Genomic DNA, 12,018 nt, shown 5'->3' with positions numbered 1-12,018 from the left:
GTTTCATGTGTGGTGGTTTGACTAGGAATGGCCCTCATAGATTCATATGTTTGAATGCTTGGCCATAGGGAGTGGCAAGATTAGGATGTGTGTGTGTGTGTGATCTTGTAGGAAGTATATCCTTGTGGAGGAAAACTTTGAGGTCTTATTTACTCAAACCATGCCCAGTGTGGTTGTCTCCTTCTGTTGCCTGCAGATCCAGAGGTAGAACTCTCAGCTCCTTCTCCAGCATCATCATCTCTGCCTGCACACTGCCATGCTTCTCACCATGACGATAACGGACTAAACCTCTGCCCTGTCACCCAGCCCCAGTTGAATATTTTCCTTTCTAAGAATTGCCATGGTCATGGGCTGGCGAGATGGTTCAGCGGTTAAGAGCACTGACTACTCTTACAGAGGTCCTGAATTCAGTTCCCAGCAACCACATGGTGGCTCACAACCACCTGTAATGAGATCTGTTTTAGGTGCATCTAAAGACAGCTACAGTGTGATTATGTATAATAATAAATAAATCTTTGGGCCGGAGTGAGTAGGGACTGAGTGAGCAGAGTTGACTGGAGCGAGCAGAGGTCCTAAATTCAATTCCCAACAACCATATGAAGGTTCATGACCATCTGTACAGCTACAGTGTACTTATATACATAAAATAAATGAATAAATCTTAAAAAAAAAAAAAAAAAAGAATTGCCATGGTCATGGTGTCTCTTCACAGTAATGAAACCCAAACTAAGACACATGGAAATCCCCAAATAATCCAGGCTGTTGCCAATAGATAATAGGTTGCTCTCCACAAACTGATAACCAGCCTCTATCGCTGAAGACAATATCCACATTACTCCATGAACATGGAGAGGTCCAGCTGGTGCCTACATAGAACCTTCACCTCCTGCCCAACAAGTTCTAATGTGTATAACATGAAAAGGTGCCAACCAATCCACAAAACCATTGTGGGGCCCATACTGGCCCTGAGGGAAGTGCCCAGGCCAGACATAGGAGCCACAGCAATACAAGTTAGAATCTGGCACCAGAAAAGATAAGAAGGACATACTATAGGCCTGGTACAGTAAAAGGGCCCTGAAGAAAGCAGAATACAAGCTGAGGGCTATGGGCTTGGCAGTTGGTTTGTTTTTTCTTTACAAGCCTCTCTGGGATGTGAGATTCACTTCCTACCCTTGAGTTGGGGTCTATCAGTGGAGCAGAAGCCAGCCGAGCCCAACGTCAGGCCTCCAGGTGTATCTCTCTCCTCACACAGGGTAGCAACAGTATCAGAGAGCAGCAAGAGGGCTGCTCACAGTGGTTCATATTCCTCTCTTGAACACATTAAGAGCCCCCTCATCTCACTCTTCAGTAAGTTAGTATTTGTAGCCATGCCCTACTTCACTGGAAAATCTGTTCCCCCGCTATAAAAAGAAGCATAGAGCAACCCACACCTACCTCACCCTGAATCCCAGGGCTGTAAGACACCCCGGAGGAAGAGCTTCACATGCTCTGAGGGCCTGTGTCAGCCTCTAGCATTGGCCCTTGGCTGAGCACCATGCCTTGCAGGCCCTCCTTGGCCCACCATACCCCACGGCCAGCTGCACTTCTCCATTCCCCACTGTAAATGCCACATTTATTTGTTGGAGGCTCCAAGCCTCTAGAAAGCACAGAACAGCAGGGCTCTCCCACATGCTGCCCTGAGTCCAGCTCCTCAAACATGCAGGATGGAGCTGGTGGATAAGGCCCGTGTCTTCCGGAGCAGACCCACAAGAAAAGCAAATTGTTCTATCCCAAGCCCTCCCCAACTAGCCTGTTCTGGCTTGCCAATAGGAAGGCTGGGCCACCTGGATCCACTGCAGTAACCCCTTCTTGGGGGCTGCCCTCCCTCGCCTTCCCTTCCCTCTGATCTCCCTGAATGTCAGAGCCATAATCCACGTGCTTTGATCCTTTACATGGCTGCCGTTCAGGCTGCTTCTGTGCTTCTTGTCTCTCCAGGCAGGTTATCAGCTGGGTAGGGCAGGCCAGGATCTGTCTTCACTCTGTAGCAACTCAGGACTAAGCATTTGTTGGGGATTGAATGAGCAAAGGCCTGTCCAGAGAACTACCACGGGCTAAGGTGCAGGACACTTGACTCCGCCGTGACTAGCCTCAGATGTCTTCCAGCCTCCCAGGCTCCTCGTTGGGCCTGAAACATCTTCAGGCCTCAGCTTCCCATGGTCCAAACCAACGCCTCCTATTCCAAGAGGCTTCTCTGGTTTGGCACCAGGTTCAGGGCTAGGTGTTGGGTGGACAACCAATATGGCTACTTCAAGGCCTTGAGGACAGCCTCAAGCTTCATGACCACGGCCAGGTCACCCTTCACCTTCAGCCGCCCACTCATGTAGGCCCCCAAGGGTCGAAGTTCCTTGCACAATAAGGCCTGTAGGTCTGCCTCAGTCATCTCCACCACCACGTCAGGGGTGCCGTCAGGCACTCCATGTCCCACTCTGCCTTGTCCTGTTGGGAGGTATAGCATCAGCATCAGTAGGAGGATGCTATGTGGGGAGGGGAGGGTAGCACATCCCACTAACAGTAACAAGGGCTGGTTAGTTCAAGTTCTAGAGCTGGGGATGTGGGCTAGACTTACACACACTTACACACACACACACACACACACACACACACACACACACACAGATGGTAGAGGTGGGCCAGGTTCTAATACAGTAGCTTTAAGCCTAACTGACTGTGAATGCTTGTTGCTTCTGTTTGCAAATTTATGAATGACAAAGATAGTAGTCCTGCCTCACAGGTTCACAGTGACAAGTAGGTAGAGTGCTCAGGGCAGAGCCCAGCGTGTATATATGAGGGCTCCTGGTTATGGAACTGAGCTGTCTTGCTGATCCCAGGGAGACCAGAGCCCAGGTTGTCATTATGGGTTCACCATTCCAAACAGGAGCAGGGGACCACGGGGGAGGACACAGCAACCTGAGTGGAAAGGGAAGGGAAAGTCAGAGAGGATGGCCACACCTGTAGTAAGGTCCAGGAAGTAGATACTCTGCGTGCCACTGGGCAAGATGACGTTGAACTGGTAGCAGGCCCCAACCTGGCTGACCAGTGCCTCTGACAGGAAGGGTTGCAGGGCAGTGAGGAGCCCCTCAGCCACGGGCTGCTTCAGGCTGGGCTCAGTCCCGGCCCCAGCACGCGAGGCAGGAAGTTCCACTTCGTTTATCATTTCCAAGGTGTCTACACAGCAGGCCAATAGGGTTGGGGAGGGTGACAGAGAACAGGTCAGTGCTCTGCAAAGGTCGGGATCACTCCATCCCTTTGTGAAGTTTCTTCTTACAGCCCTTCATCCTCTGGGAAATTGCCTCCTCTACTAAGATGTTGCCTCTTGACTCCCAGCAAATAGCCCAGACCCATGTATTTGAGGGTTTTAGCTACTCTGTATTCAAATACTCATGTATTTGAGCTTCTATGGCCTGGAACACACAGCCCTTCTCCCAGCTACCCTTGCAGGACTGGGCTTCTTCTCGCAGAGGCTACCTAGGGCTCTACACGCTTGTACACTTGGGCTCTTCTCTAAGTCCTCACTCTGCTCAGCTTTAGATATGGGAGGGATTGTATCAGCTAAGCCAAAGGGACTGGAAGAAAAGAGCACGCCACACTCCTTACCTGGCCCTGGGGACGGAACACGTCCAACTGCTGAGTTCATGCTTCCCCCTAGCAAGTGGAGAGCCAGCTGCTGGAGGGTGCTGTCCAGGCTGGGCACAGAGAGGCTGTCTTGGGGTGGCTGCAGCACAGCCTCTACTGCCAGTTCTACACGGTCCACCTCCAGTCCCCAAGCTCTGGTCACATCATTGATCTCCAGCTGAGGGCAGTGAAGGGAAAGGGAAGAGTCATTTGATAAGGCATCCCTGAACATCTTCTCCGGATAACTCACTATAACAACACATGGACGTGGAGGTCCCATATCCATGCTGGAGAAGCTCCCAGCTGGGAATTCAGCAAGAAGCGCCAACCGCTTGGCTAGGCAAGTGCAGGGTCAGGGAGGGAAGTGGGAAATCTTTTTTTTTTTTTTTTTTTTTTTTTTGGTTTTTCAAGACAGGGTTTCTCTGTGTAGCCCTGGCTGTCCTGGAGCTCACTCTGTAGACCAGGCTGGCCTCGAACTCAGGGGAAGTCTTAAGTATTAGGAGATGGAAACTTCTCAGCAAACACCAGACAGTAGGCTCTAGAATGTTCCACTTAGATTCTCAAGTATGGATTGGGGCACTGGTGAGAACTGAAGGTTCCAGGTAGCCTCTTTCTACTTAGCTGGGTTTGTTCTAAGACAAGGGACCCCAGAAGGGAGTCTACAGACATGGCGGTGACCAATCAAGCAGACTCCCTATTGGAGAGAGATCCTCCTGGCTGCTGTGTAGAGACGTGTTGGAAAAGGTTGGGAGGAGCAGAGGAATGGTTTCACACTGCAGGCAAGAAGTGAGGAGGGGCTGAGCAGAAGGCAGAGGACAGAGGGGTATGGTGAGGCAGATGCAACAGGGGAGGCCTGCCTTGAAAACTCTTGTAAAAGTCACGGGAGGGGAACAGGCTGTGTCATGGGTATGCAAGGCACAGGAGTGGAGAAAGGCAGGCTCCTGGCATGGGTTCCTAGGCTCATGATGGCATTCATCTGGAGAGGACACACAGGAGTGGGCAGGGGAGGGGAACAGCTAAACTGATGGTTTAGTAAAGGTGACTTACTAAGTTTCCAAAGGACAGAGGGGAGCAGGCTTCACAAGGATCAGACTACAGCAGTATTGCTGTGAGCCCTGGGGTGAACTCCCCTGAGGCAGGGGACTGGCAAAAATGAGAAGGCCAATGACAAGAACCTGGACATTGGAGGGCAGGAGATGGAGTAGGGTTGGGGTAGGGGCAGATCCAAAGTAGAATGTTGTCACTAGACGAAGTAAGGATGGGGCTCAGAAGCACCCATTGCTCAGACCAGAGGGGGGTCACTGTGGTGACAGCAGAGCTACCTCATAAGTCTGAGGGAGAGGAACAGAACCTTCTGGAAGTTAGGGGAGAAGTGGGTGAGGAGGTACAGAGACTCCTTGGGATCCATGGGGGAGGTGGACCAGGCAGGGCAGCGCCAGCACCGGGAAGAACCCCCAGAAGCTCAGTTAAACAGAGATGCAGAGGGTATGAAGGCTCTGCCTGGAGTCTCTTCTGACAGTGAAGAGGCAAGGCAGAGCACAGAGCAAGGGCTGGGGAGGCCGCAGGGGAGCAATGGGGGACCCGAAAAGCTGTTGGTCGGAATGCAACTGGGGAGGAAGAGGGGAAGTGGCAGCTAGGGAGGGTGTAAGAGGGGAAAGGGATATGTGGAATGCTTAAGCCCTGGGATTACAGACTAGAATACAGCTCCTGAGATTTCCTCATCCAACGGACCCTAGCGACTCTCATATCCCAGATGGACTTTTCTCCTCACTGACTGTCTCACACCCAAAAGATCCATTTTAACTTCCTAAAGATGAGTTATAATGGGCTGTGCTTGTGTGAAGAAAATTTATTAGCACCATCTTATCTGAGCTGTACTAGCTACACACCGGATTTTGGGTAGGAGCAGACGGTCAAGCTCTGGCCGGGGACTGTTACCATGAATGGTTCTTAGAACCAAGTGGAATAATTTCTGAGCCCTTGGTCTCCCTCCTCCACTAAAATGACAAATTTGGGCCCCCTCACAATGAAAATGGGAAGCTGAGATGCTGCTGGGCAGGTACAGGGACTCTGTAAGCCATAAAACGCTGGGCCTGGGGCAGTGGGCTCAGTGGTAGACCATTTGTCTAGGATGCTCACAGCCCGGGGTTCCATCCCCAACTGGCATGGCCACAGAACGACAAAGCAAAGCAACCTCTATGCTATGAGGACCATGGTTAGGGCTGAACCCTGCTCAGTGGGGGTGTTCACTGCAGGAGGCGGAGCACAAGCTGGATACGGGAGGGACTTACCACCACTTGTGTAGCATACAAGAAAGAAGATAAATTCCAGTGTACCTAATTTCTCATACACAGAGCAGGAACAGGAAAAAGACCCAAATGTTCCCATGTCTCTGTTCTGTTCCAAACAAGGGGGGGGCGGGGAAGAGCCAATAGAACCACATGTACAGGAATACCAAGCACTTGGCTGTACGCAGAGGGCTCTGTTCCTGCCACCCACCAGAACAGAAACCGCGGAGGGCTCAATCAAGGCCCAGGGCCATGAAGAATAAAACAAAGCAGTCAGAGGCAGCAGCCTAAGAGTTTTCACTAAAGCATTTCTTTTCAGGACATGTGCTCAAAATGTGCATGACCCCAGCTGCCTTCTTTTCCTCAACTTGGAGTCTCACCTAGATTCTTTTTGTTTTTTTAAAGATTTATTTATTTTATATATGTGAGTACACTGTAGCTGTTTTCAGACACACCAGAAGAGGGCACCCGATCTCATTACAGATGGTTGTAAGCTACTATGGGGTTGCTGGGATTTGAACTCAGGACCTTTGGAAGAGCAGCCAGTGGTCTTTAACCACTGAGCCATCTCTCCAGCCCCCTCACCTGGATTCTTTACAGGGCTGAGATGTAGTGAGCCAAAGCCCAGTGTAATTTGGTCCTCATTCAAAGTGACCCATCAGAGAAAGCCAGGCCCTGCTGCCAGACCCTGGGCCCTGCTGCCAGACCCTGCCAGAAGCCACCTACCAGGAGCTGGTCACCGATCTTGAGCTTCTCCATCTGGATCTCCTGCAGTGGCCTTCTGAGTAGGGCCTTGGTCATGGCGTTGTGGGCTGTCATGCGAGTGGCTGTGTTCAGGTCCTTCACAGCCATCACGGAGAGCACTGGGTCCCAGATGCGGAACTGGACATCAGCTCCCACAGACAGTACAGCCCCATCCTTAGAGGCCAGCTGTTTCAGAAGACCATGACAGAGATGACATTAAAGGGGCTGGAGGCTACTGGGAGGTCATACCCAGACTATTCACCTTGACCCCCCAGCCTGGCAGCCAGCTCCTCAAATGCAAAACGTTACCTCCAAGAGAGTAGAGTCAGGTACAGGTCAGAGCCCCAGTATGCCCACAATTCTCCACGCGCATGCCTCATTCCTTTTGTGCAGGGCAGCTGAGAAGCCTCTTACCTTACAAGGAGGTACACTGAAGGCTCGGGTCCTCAGGTCTACCCTCTGGAAGGAGTCAATGAAGGGCAGGAGAAGAACCATGCCAGGCCCCTGGGGGTTACGGATCCGGCCCAGTCGAAACACAATCATCCTCTCATAGGTGGGCACGATCTGGTCATGGTGACAAAGGAAAGTGTTTGAAAGTGGTCAGCCTTGGCTGGCCAATGTCATTTGCCAGGTCCTCCTCTACCCTCCATACCTCATGTAGTCAGTCAAATGCCCTTTGGTGTGTATAGTGTAGGCCAGGAGTCAACCCAGGCCACTTCCTATTTTTCTTTTCCTCTGCCATGAGGTAAAGGACTTCCTGCTGTATACCCTCACCACTGTGATGCTCTGATCGAACACCCTGGGTCAAGCAATCATAGGCTGACACTTGTGAAGCTGAGAGCCAAACCAGGCATGCCCTCTCGACTCTCCGTCACAGTGACAAGAACACTAACACGCTTAGCTGTGCTTAGATGAGAGACATCAAGCTCAGAGACAGACTCAGTAATTGCACAGCCCGTCAGTAAGAGGGGCATGATCAGAAGACAGAGCTCAGGGATGGGCCGTGTCTTAATCGCCACAAGCACTGACTTGATCAGAGAAATTTTACCTCTGGGGCCTGAAGCTAGGCATGACTCACTCCAGGGAACGGTTTGCTCTTGGATTAGTTGAGGAAAAGGCAGGCTGCTCTAACAAATGCCCTGAGCAATGGCTTCACCACTTTCAGATCCTGGATCCCCTTGATAAATAGTTAAGTCTAAATTGAGAACTAAAGGCCAGAGGGGCCAGGGCACACACCTGTGGTGACAGGACGTTTGCTTCAGCAGGACTGTAGAAGTAGGACCTGGGTTTACCTGAGTGCTCCCTTCTAGACTCACAAACACAGAGGCTTTCTAGGGACTTCACTGCCTAGGGCCATACAAAGGGGAAAGCCTGCCTGGGCTTCACCTACCCTGGAGCTGTCGAGCGAGTTGCTCAACTATATCTGTATCTCTCATCCTTACCTATAAGCATCAACCATTATGCAAAATGAGACCTGAGTTTCATTATTCTGCGCTTGCTGGGCATGCTGGGTGTTTTTCTTTCGATTGGACCTGAGCCAAAGGGAGGATGATTTTTTTTTGCAAATGAATATATATACACGTGCAGATTCCAGGACTTAGAAAACAATTTCTGCTCCTTCCTGGCTCCCCGAGATGCCTTTGGTTCAGTCTGGGCTTCAGTTTATTCATCTGAAGGATGGGAACTGGACTAGTTTCTCCTGTTGCTGTGAGAAACACCATGATCGAAAGGAGCTTGGGGAGAAAATAGTTTATTTGGCATCCGGGTTACAGATTATCGCTGAGGGAAGAAAGTAAGGCAGGAACTCAAAGCAGGAAACTAGGGGGCGGGAGGTAGGGGGAGTGGGCCCTCCTACACTAATCAAGCAATCAAAACAAGTCCCAAAGATGTGGCTACAGGATGGAGGCCATCCCTCAGTTGAGGTTCCCTCTTCACAGATATGTCAAGTTGACAACCAGGAGGAGCCATTATAAAATGAACAACCCTTGCCTTACTTATTTCATAGAGGTGTGATAGCATTTAGAGGCAAGGGGCCAAATACGGTGAATCCACTCATCAATGCTTTCATTGTGCCTCCCACCTCCCCCACAGCATCTAGCCAGCCTTACCTTCAGAGCAAACCAGCCAGAAATGGGGAAGGTGAGCAACAGCAGCAAGAACCCCAGGAAGCTGATGAGGCCATGGCAGAGACAGGAGGGCCAGCTCTCCGGGGCATCTGGGGACAAAGGGGCAGAAGCAACCACAGAACACCAGCTGGGCCTGGCAGGACAACTTCAGGCGCCGTGTCCCAGAGTACAGTGTATGTTTTGCATATGTCCTACTCCAGAGGCTCCCTATAGCTCATCAGGGGTCTCCATCCTAACTAACCTGTGCAACACCTTACACAAGATTTTTCTCTCCTAGGTGAGAGCCACCGAATCTGAGAACACAATCCATTCGATTTCTCTTTGCTGGACATAGCACGAATCAAGAACCCCTTGTCTACTGGGTACCGCCCACCTAAACCTGGAATAGAACACTCCTGCTGGGTGGAGCAGACACTGCTGGTGTTAACCCATCCTACTGCGGTGTCCCCACAAGTATGCTTTCAAGGGGTCCTTACAGCTACCAAGGATAAAACTAATGCTCATCAGTAACAGTCACAGTGGGACCAAAGTGTCACTTTCCAGTTTAGTCTTTATTCCCACTTTAATACCCTGAAAAAAATATATTTTAAATGTGTATTTCAATTCAAGCTGTTTGGAGGGAAGAGCTGGGAAGATGAGGCACAAGCCAAGGATTCTGATGCCTGAAGAACTAAGAATCCTAGTGGGGCAGTGATGGTACACGCCTTTAATCTCAGCACTTGGGAGGCAGAGGCAGGCGGATTTCTGAGTTCGAGGCCAGCCTGGTCTACAGAGTGAGTTCCAGGATAACCAGGGCTACACAGAGAAACCCTGTCTCGGAAAAAAACAAAAACAAAAACAAACAAACAAAAACAAAAAGAACTAAGAATCTTGAATGGGTGTTGAGCAAACAGGCCCAGTATCTGGGGGTGAGCTTGCTATCTGCTCTTTCCTTCCCAGCCTTAAATAGGAAAGTGACAAGAGATGTCTGTTCTATCCTTCAAGAAACCCCTGCCTGCTGGACAGTCTAAGTCATAAACTAATTTTTGACCTCTTCAGGAAAGAAGGAATCCTTGGTCAGAAGCAAACCTAAGAACAAGGGGCAGAAAATGGGGGATTCATTCAGCAATGCCAAAGCTTTCAATGCACCGTCAATACAGGAGAATCACAGAGGACCCGAATACTTCAAGGTCAGGCTTTGGAGAGAGAAAGCCAAAGCAAACAAGCAGGGCAGCTTGCAGGCCCAGCTTTTTGTTCTGTGCATCTTCAACGGCACACAAGGGACTCCTGCTCCCTGCGCGGATACCCTAGGGTGACTCTTTTTCCATTTCTCTACAGATGTCTTGTGGGTTGTGGCTTCCTCTGCCTAGGGCTCTGTTTTTCTATGCACGAGGGGCTATCCTAGAAATAGTAACGTGATAGGCTAAGATCCGGGAAGATGGGGCTGCGCGGCTTCCAAAGCTGCAGCTGGTGGCCCTAGGGAGGACAAATCAGTAGTAGATCCTGACACCTTGTCTGGCACCCTCTTCATATCCTATCCCCTTCCTCCTAGAGGCAGAGAGCACAGGTCTTGGGGGTACTGACTAGTCCCTCGGTCCTCCGTGCTGGGTAGCCACTCACCGGCCCCCGGCCCCACGCCGCCGGGCTCTGGGGACAAGCAGCCCTTCTGCGAACCCAGAAAGCCGAAGCTCGACTGCTGGAAACGATCAAAATCCCCTAAGGGCAGTGCCCGGTAGCCAGATCTGCCAAGCATGACTTCTAACCGGAACACGCCCCGAGCTTCCACCCGGAGCCTGCCCTGCCCAGCCCGAGGCAGCTCCGCCCCCTCCTCTTCCCCACTGCTTCCGGCTTCGCTTGCGCCACCAACAACAGTGGCTGCGTAGGATCAGGAATCAGACAGGCTCCTTGCCCGCCGGCCCACAGCACCCCCTGCGCTGGGAGGACCGAACGGCGTGCGCACAGTTTGGGGATGTGGCCTGATCTCTTACCTGGCCTTAGGAAAGGAGGCTAGGAAGTTTGGCTTTAAAGGAGCTTTCATTACAGGAGCATTTTCTCCAGAATCAGGGAAATGTTTTTGGCCTCAAACCACTCCTCCAAACTCAACATACTGAGGGATGTGCTTCTCCAGATTTAGGATTTCTTCTGGTGTGGTCAACAAATTGGTCTTTTTTGTTTGTTTCCCCAAACAAAAAAGAAAACAGCCAAGAAAACAGAGCCTGTTGTACAGAGTCCTGTCCTAATTTGCTTAATGATGGCAGATCCAAGTCACTGTGGACAAATTGAAGTCAGAAGACCCGAACTTTAGTATAAAAGAAAAATTTCACATGCAGCCATACACCCCAGGAATCATGGCGGTGGGTGGTGGCGGTGGTGGCGGTGGTGGCCGTGGGAATAGCACGGAGTTATAAGCCAGGTGGGCTACCTCAGCATTACATCAGACTCCTTGATTCAGGCACTTGAGGTAACTTTGTCTTTCTGTGGCTTCAGAAAGCTGAAATGAAGGTAGAAAATGTACTCCTCCAGTAGGATGCTGGGAGGCTGGCAGGGGCCCATTTTACAAAGCAAGGGAAAGATGAATCTTTCCCAGTCTTGCCTCTCCAGATCCCTGCCATAGCCCATTTCTAAGTTCCCCTGTCTATGACTGCTAGGCTGGCTAATTTTATGTCAATTTGACACTGGCTAGAGTAATCTGAAAGGAGGGAACTCCAATTGTGAAAATGTCTCCAAAAGGTTGTGTGTAGGTAAGCCTGAAGAGCATTTTCCTAATTAATGGTTGGTGTTGGAGGGCCCATTCCATTGTGGGTGGGGCCAGCCTTGGGCTGCTGATCCTGGGTTCTATAAGAAAGCAGGCTGGGCAAGCCAGCAAGCAGCATTCTCCATGGCCTTTGCAGCAGCTCCTGCCTCCAGGATCCTGCCCTGAGTTCCTGCACTGACTGGCTTCCCTCATTGATGGACAACCATATGGAAATGTAAGCAAAGTAAAGTCTTTCCTCCCCAACTTGCTTTTTGGTCATGGTGTTTTGTCACAGCAATAAAAACCCTAAGATGGGGGCTGGAGAGGTGGCTCAGCAGTTAAGAGCACCGAATGCTCTTCCAAAGGTCCTGAGTTCAAATCCCAGCAACCACATGGTGGCTTACGACCATCTGTAATGGGATCTGATGCCTCTTCTGGTGTGTGTCTAAAGATAGCTACAGCTACTACAGTGAACTCATAAAGTAAAAAAAAAAAC

The 12,018-nt window shown here is 50.7% G+C and overlaps 1 protein-coding gene across 1 annotated transcript; it reads right to left on the bottom strand.

Annotated features, from left to right (window-relative positions):
- Positions 1-1,590: 1,590 nt before the first annotated feature.
- On the bottom strand, positions 1,591-10,633 carry Stoml1 (stomatin like 1). Its single transcript, XM_031344920.1, has 7 exons — positions 10,409-10,633; positions 8,792-8,898; positions 7,098-7,247; positions 6,666-6,869; positions 3,634-3,829; positions 2,989-3,204; positions 1,591-2,475 (listed from the first exon to the last, which is right to left on the bottom strand). Exons 1-7 carry the CDS (start codon positions 10,539-10,541, stop codon positions 2,282-2,284), a joined length of 1,200 nt encoding a protein of 399 aa, XP_031200780.1. The 5' UTR covers positions 10,542-10,633; the 3' UTR covers positions 1,591-2,281.
- Between the last annotated feature and the right edge of the window lie 1,385 nt (positions 10,634-12,018).

Source organism: Mastomys coucha, unplaced genomic scaffold (assembly GCF_008632895.1).
Source record: "Mastomys coucha isolate ucsf_1 unplaced genomic scaffold, UCSF_Mcou_1 pScaffold23, whole genome shotgun sequence".
Classification (NCBI taxonomy): domain Eukaryota; kingdom Metazoa; phylum Chordata; class Mammalia; order Rodentia; family Muridae; genus Mastomys; species Mastomys coucha.
Note: the sequence above shows the minus strand (reverse complement) of the source record. Positions and strands in the feature narration are given on the sequence as shown.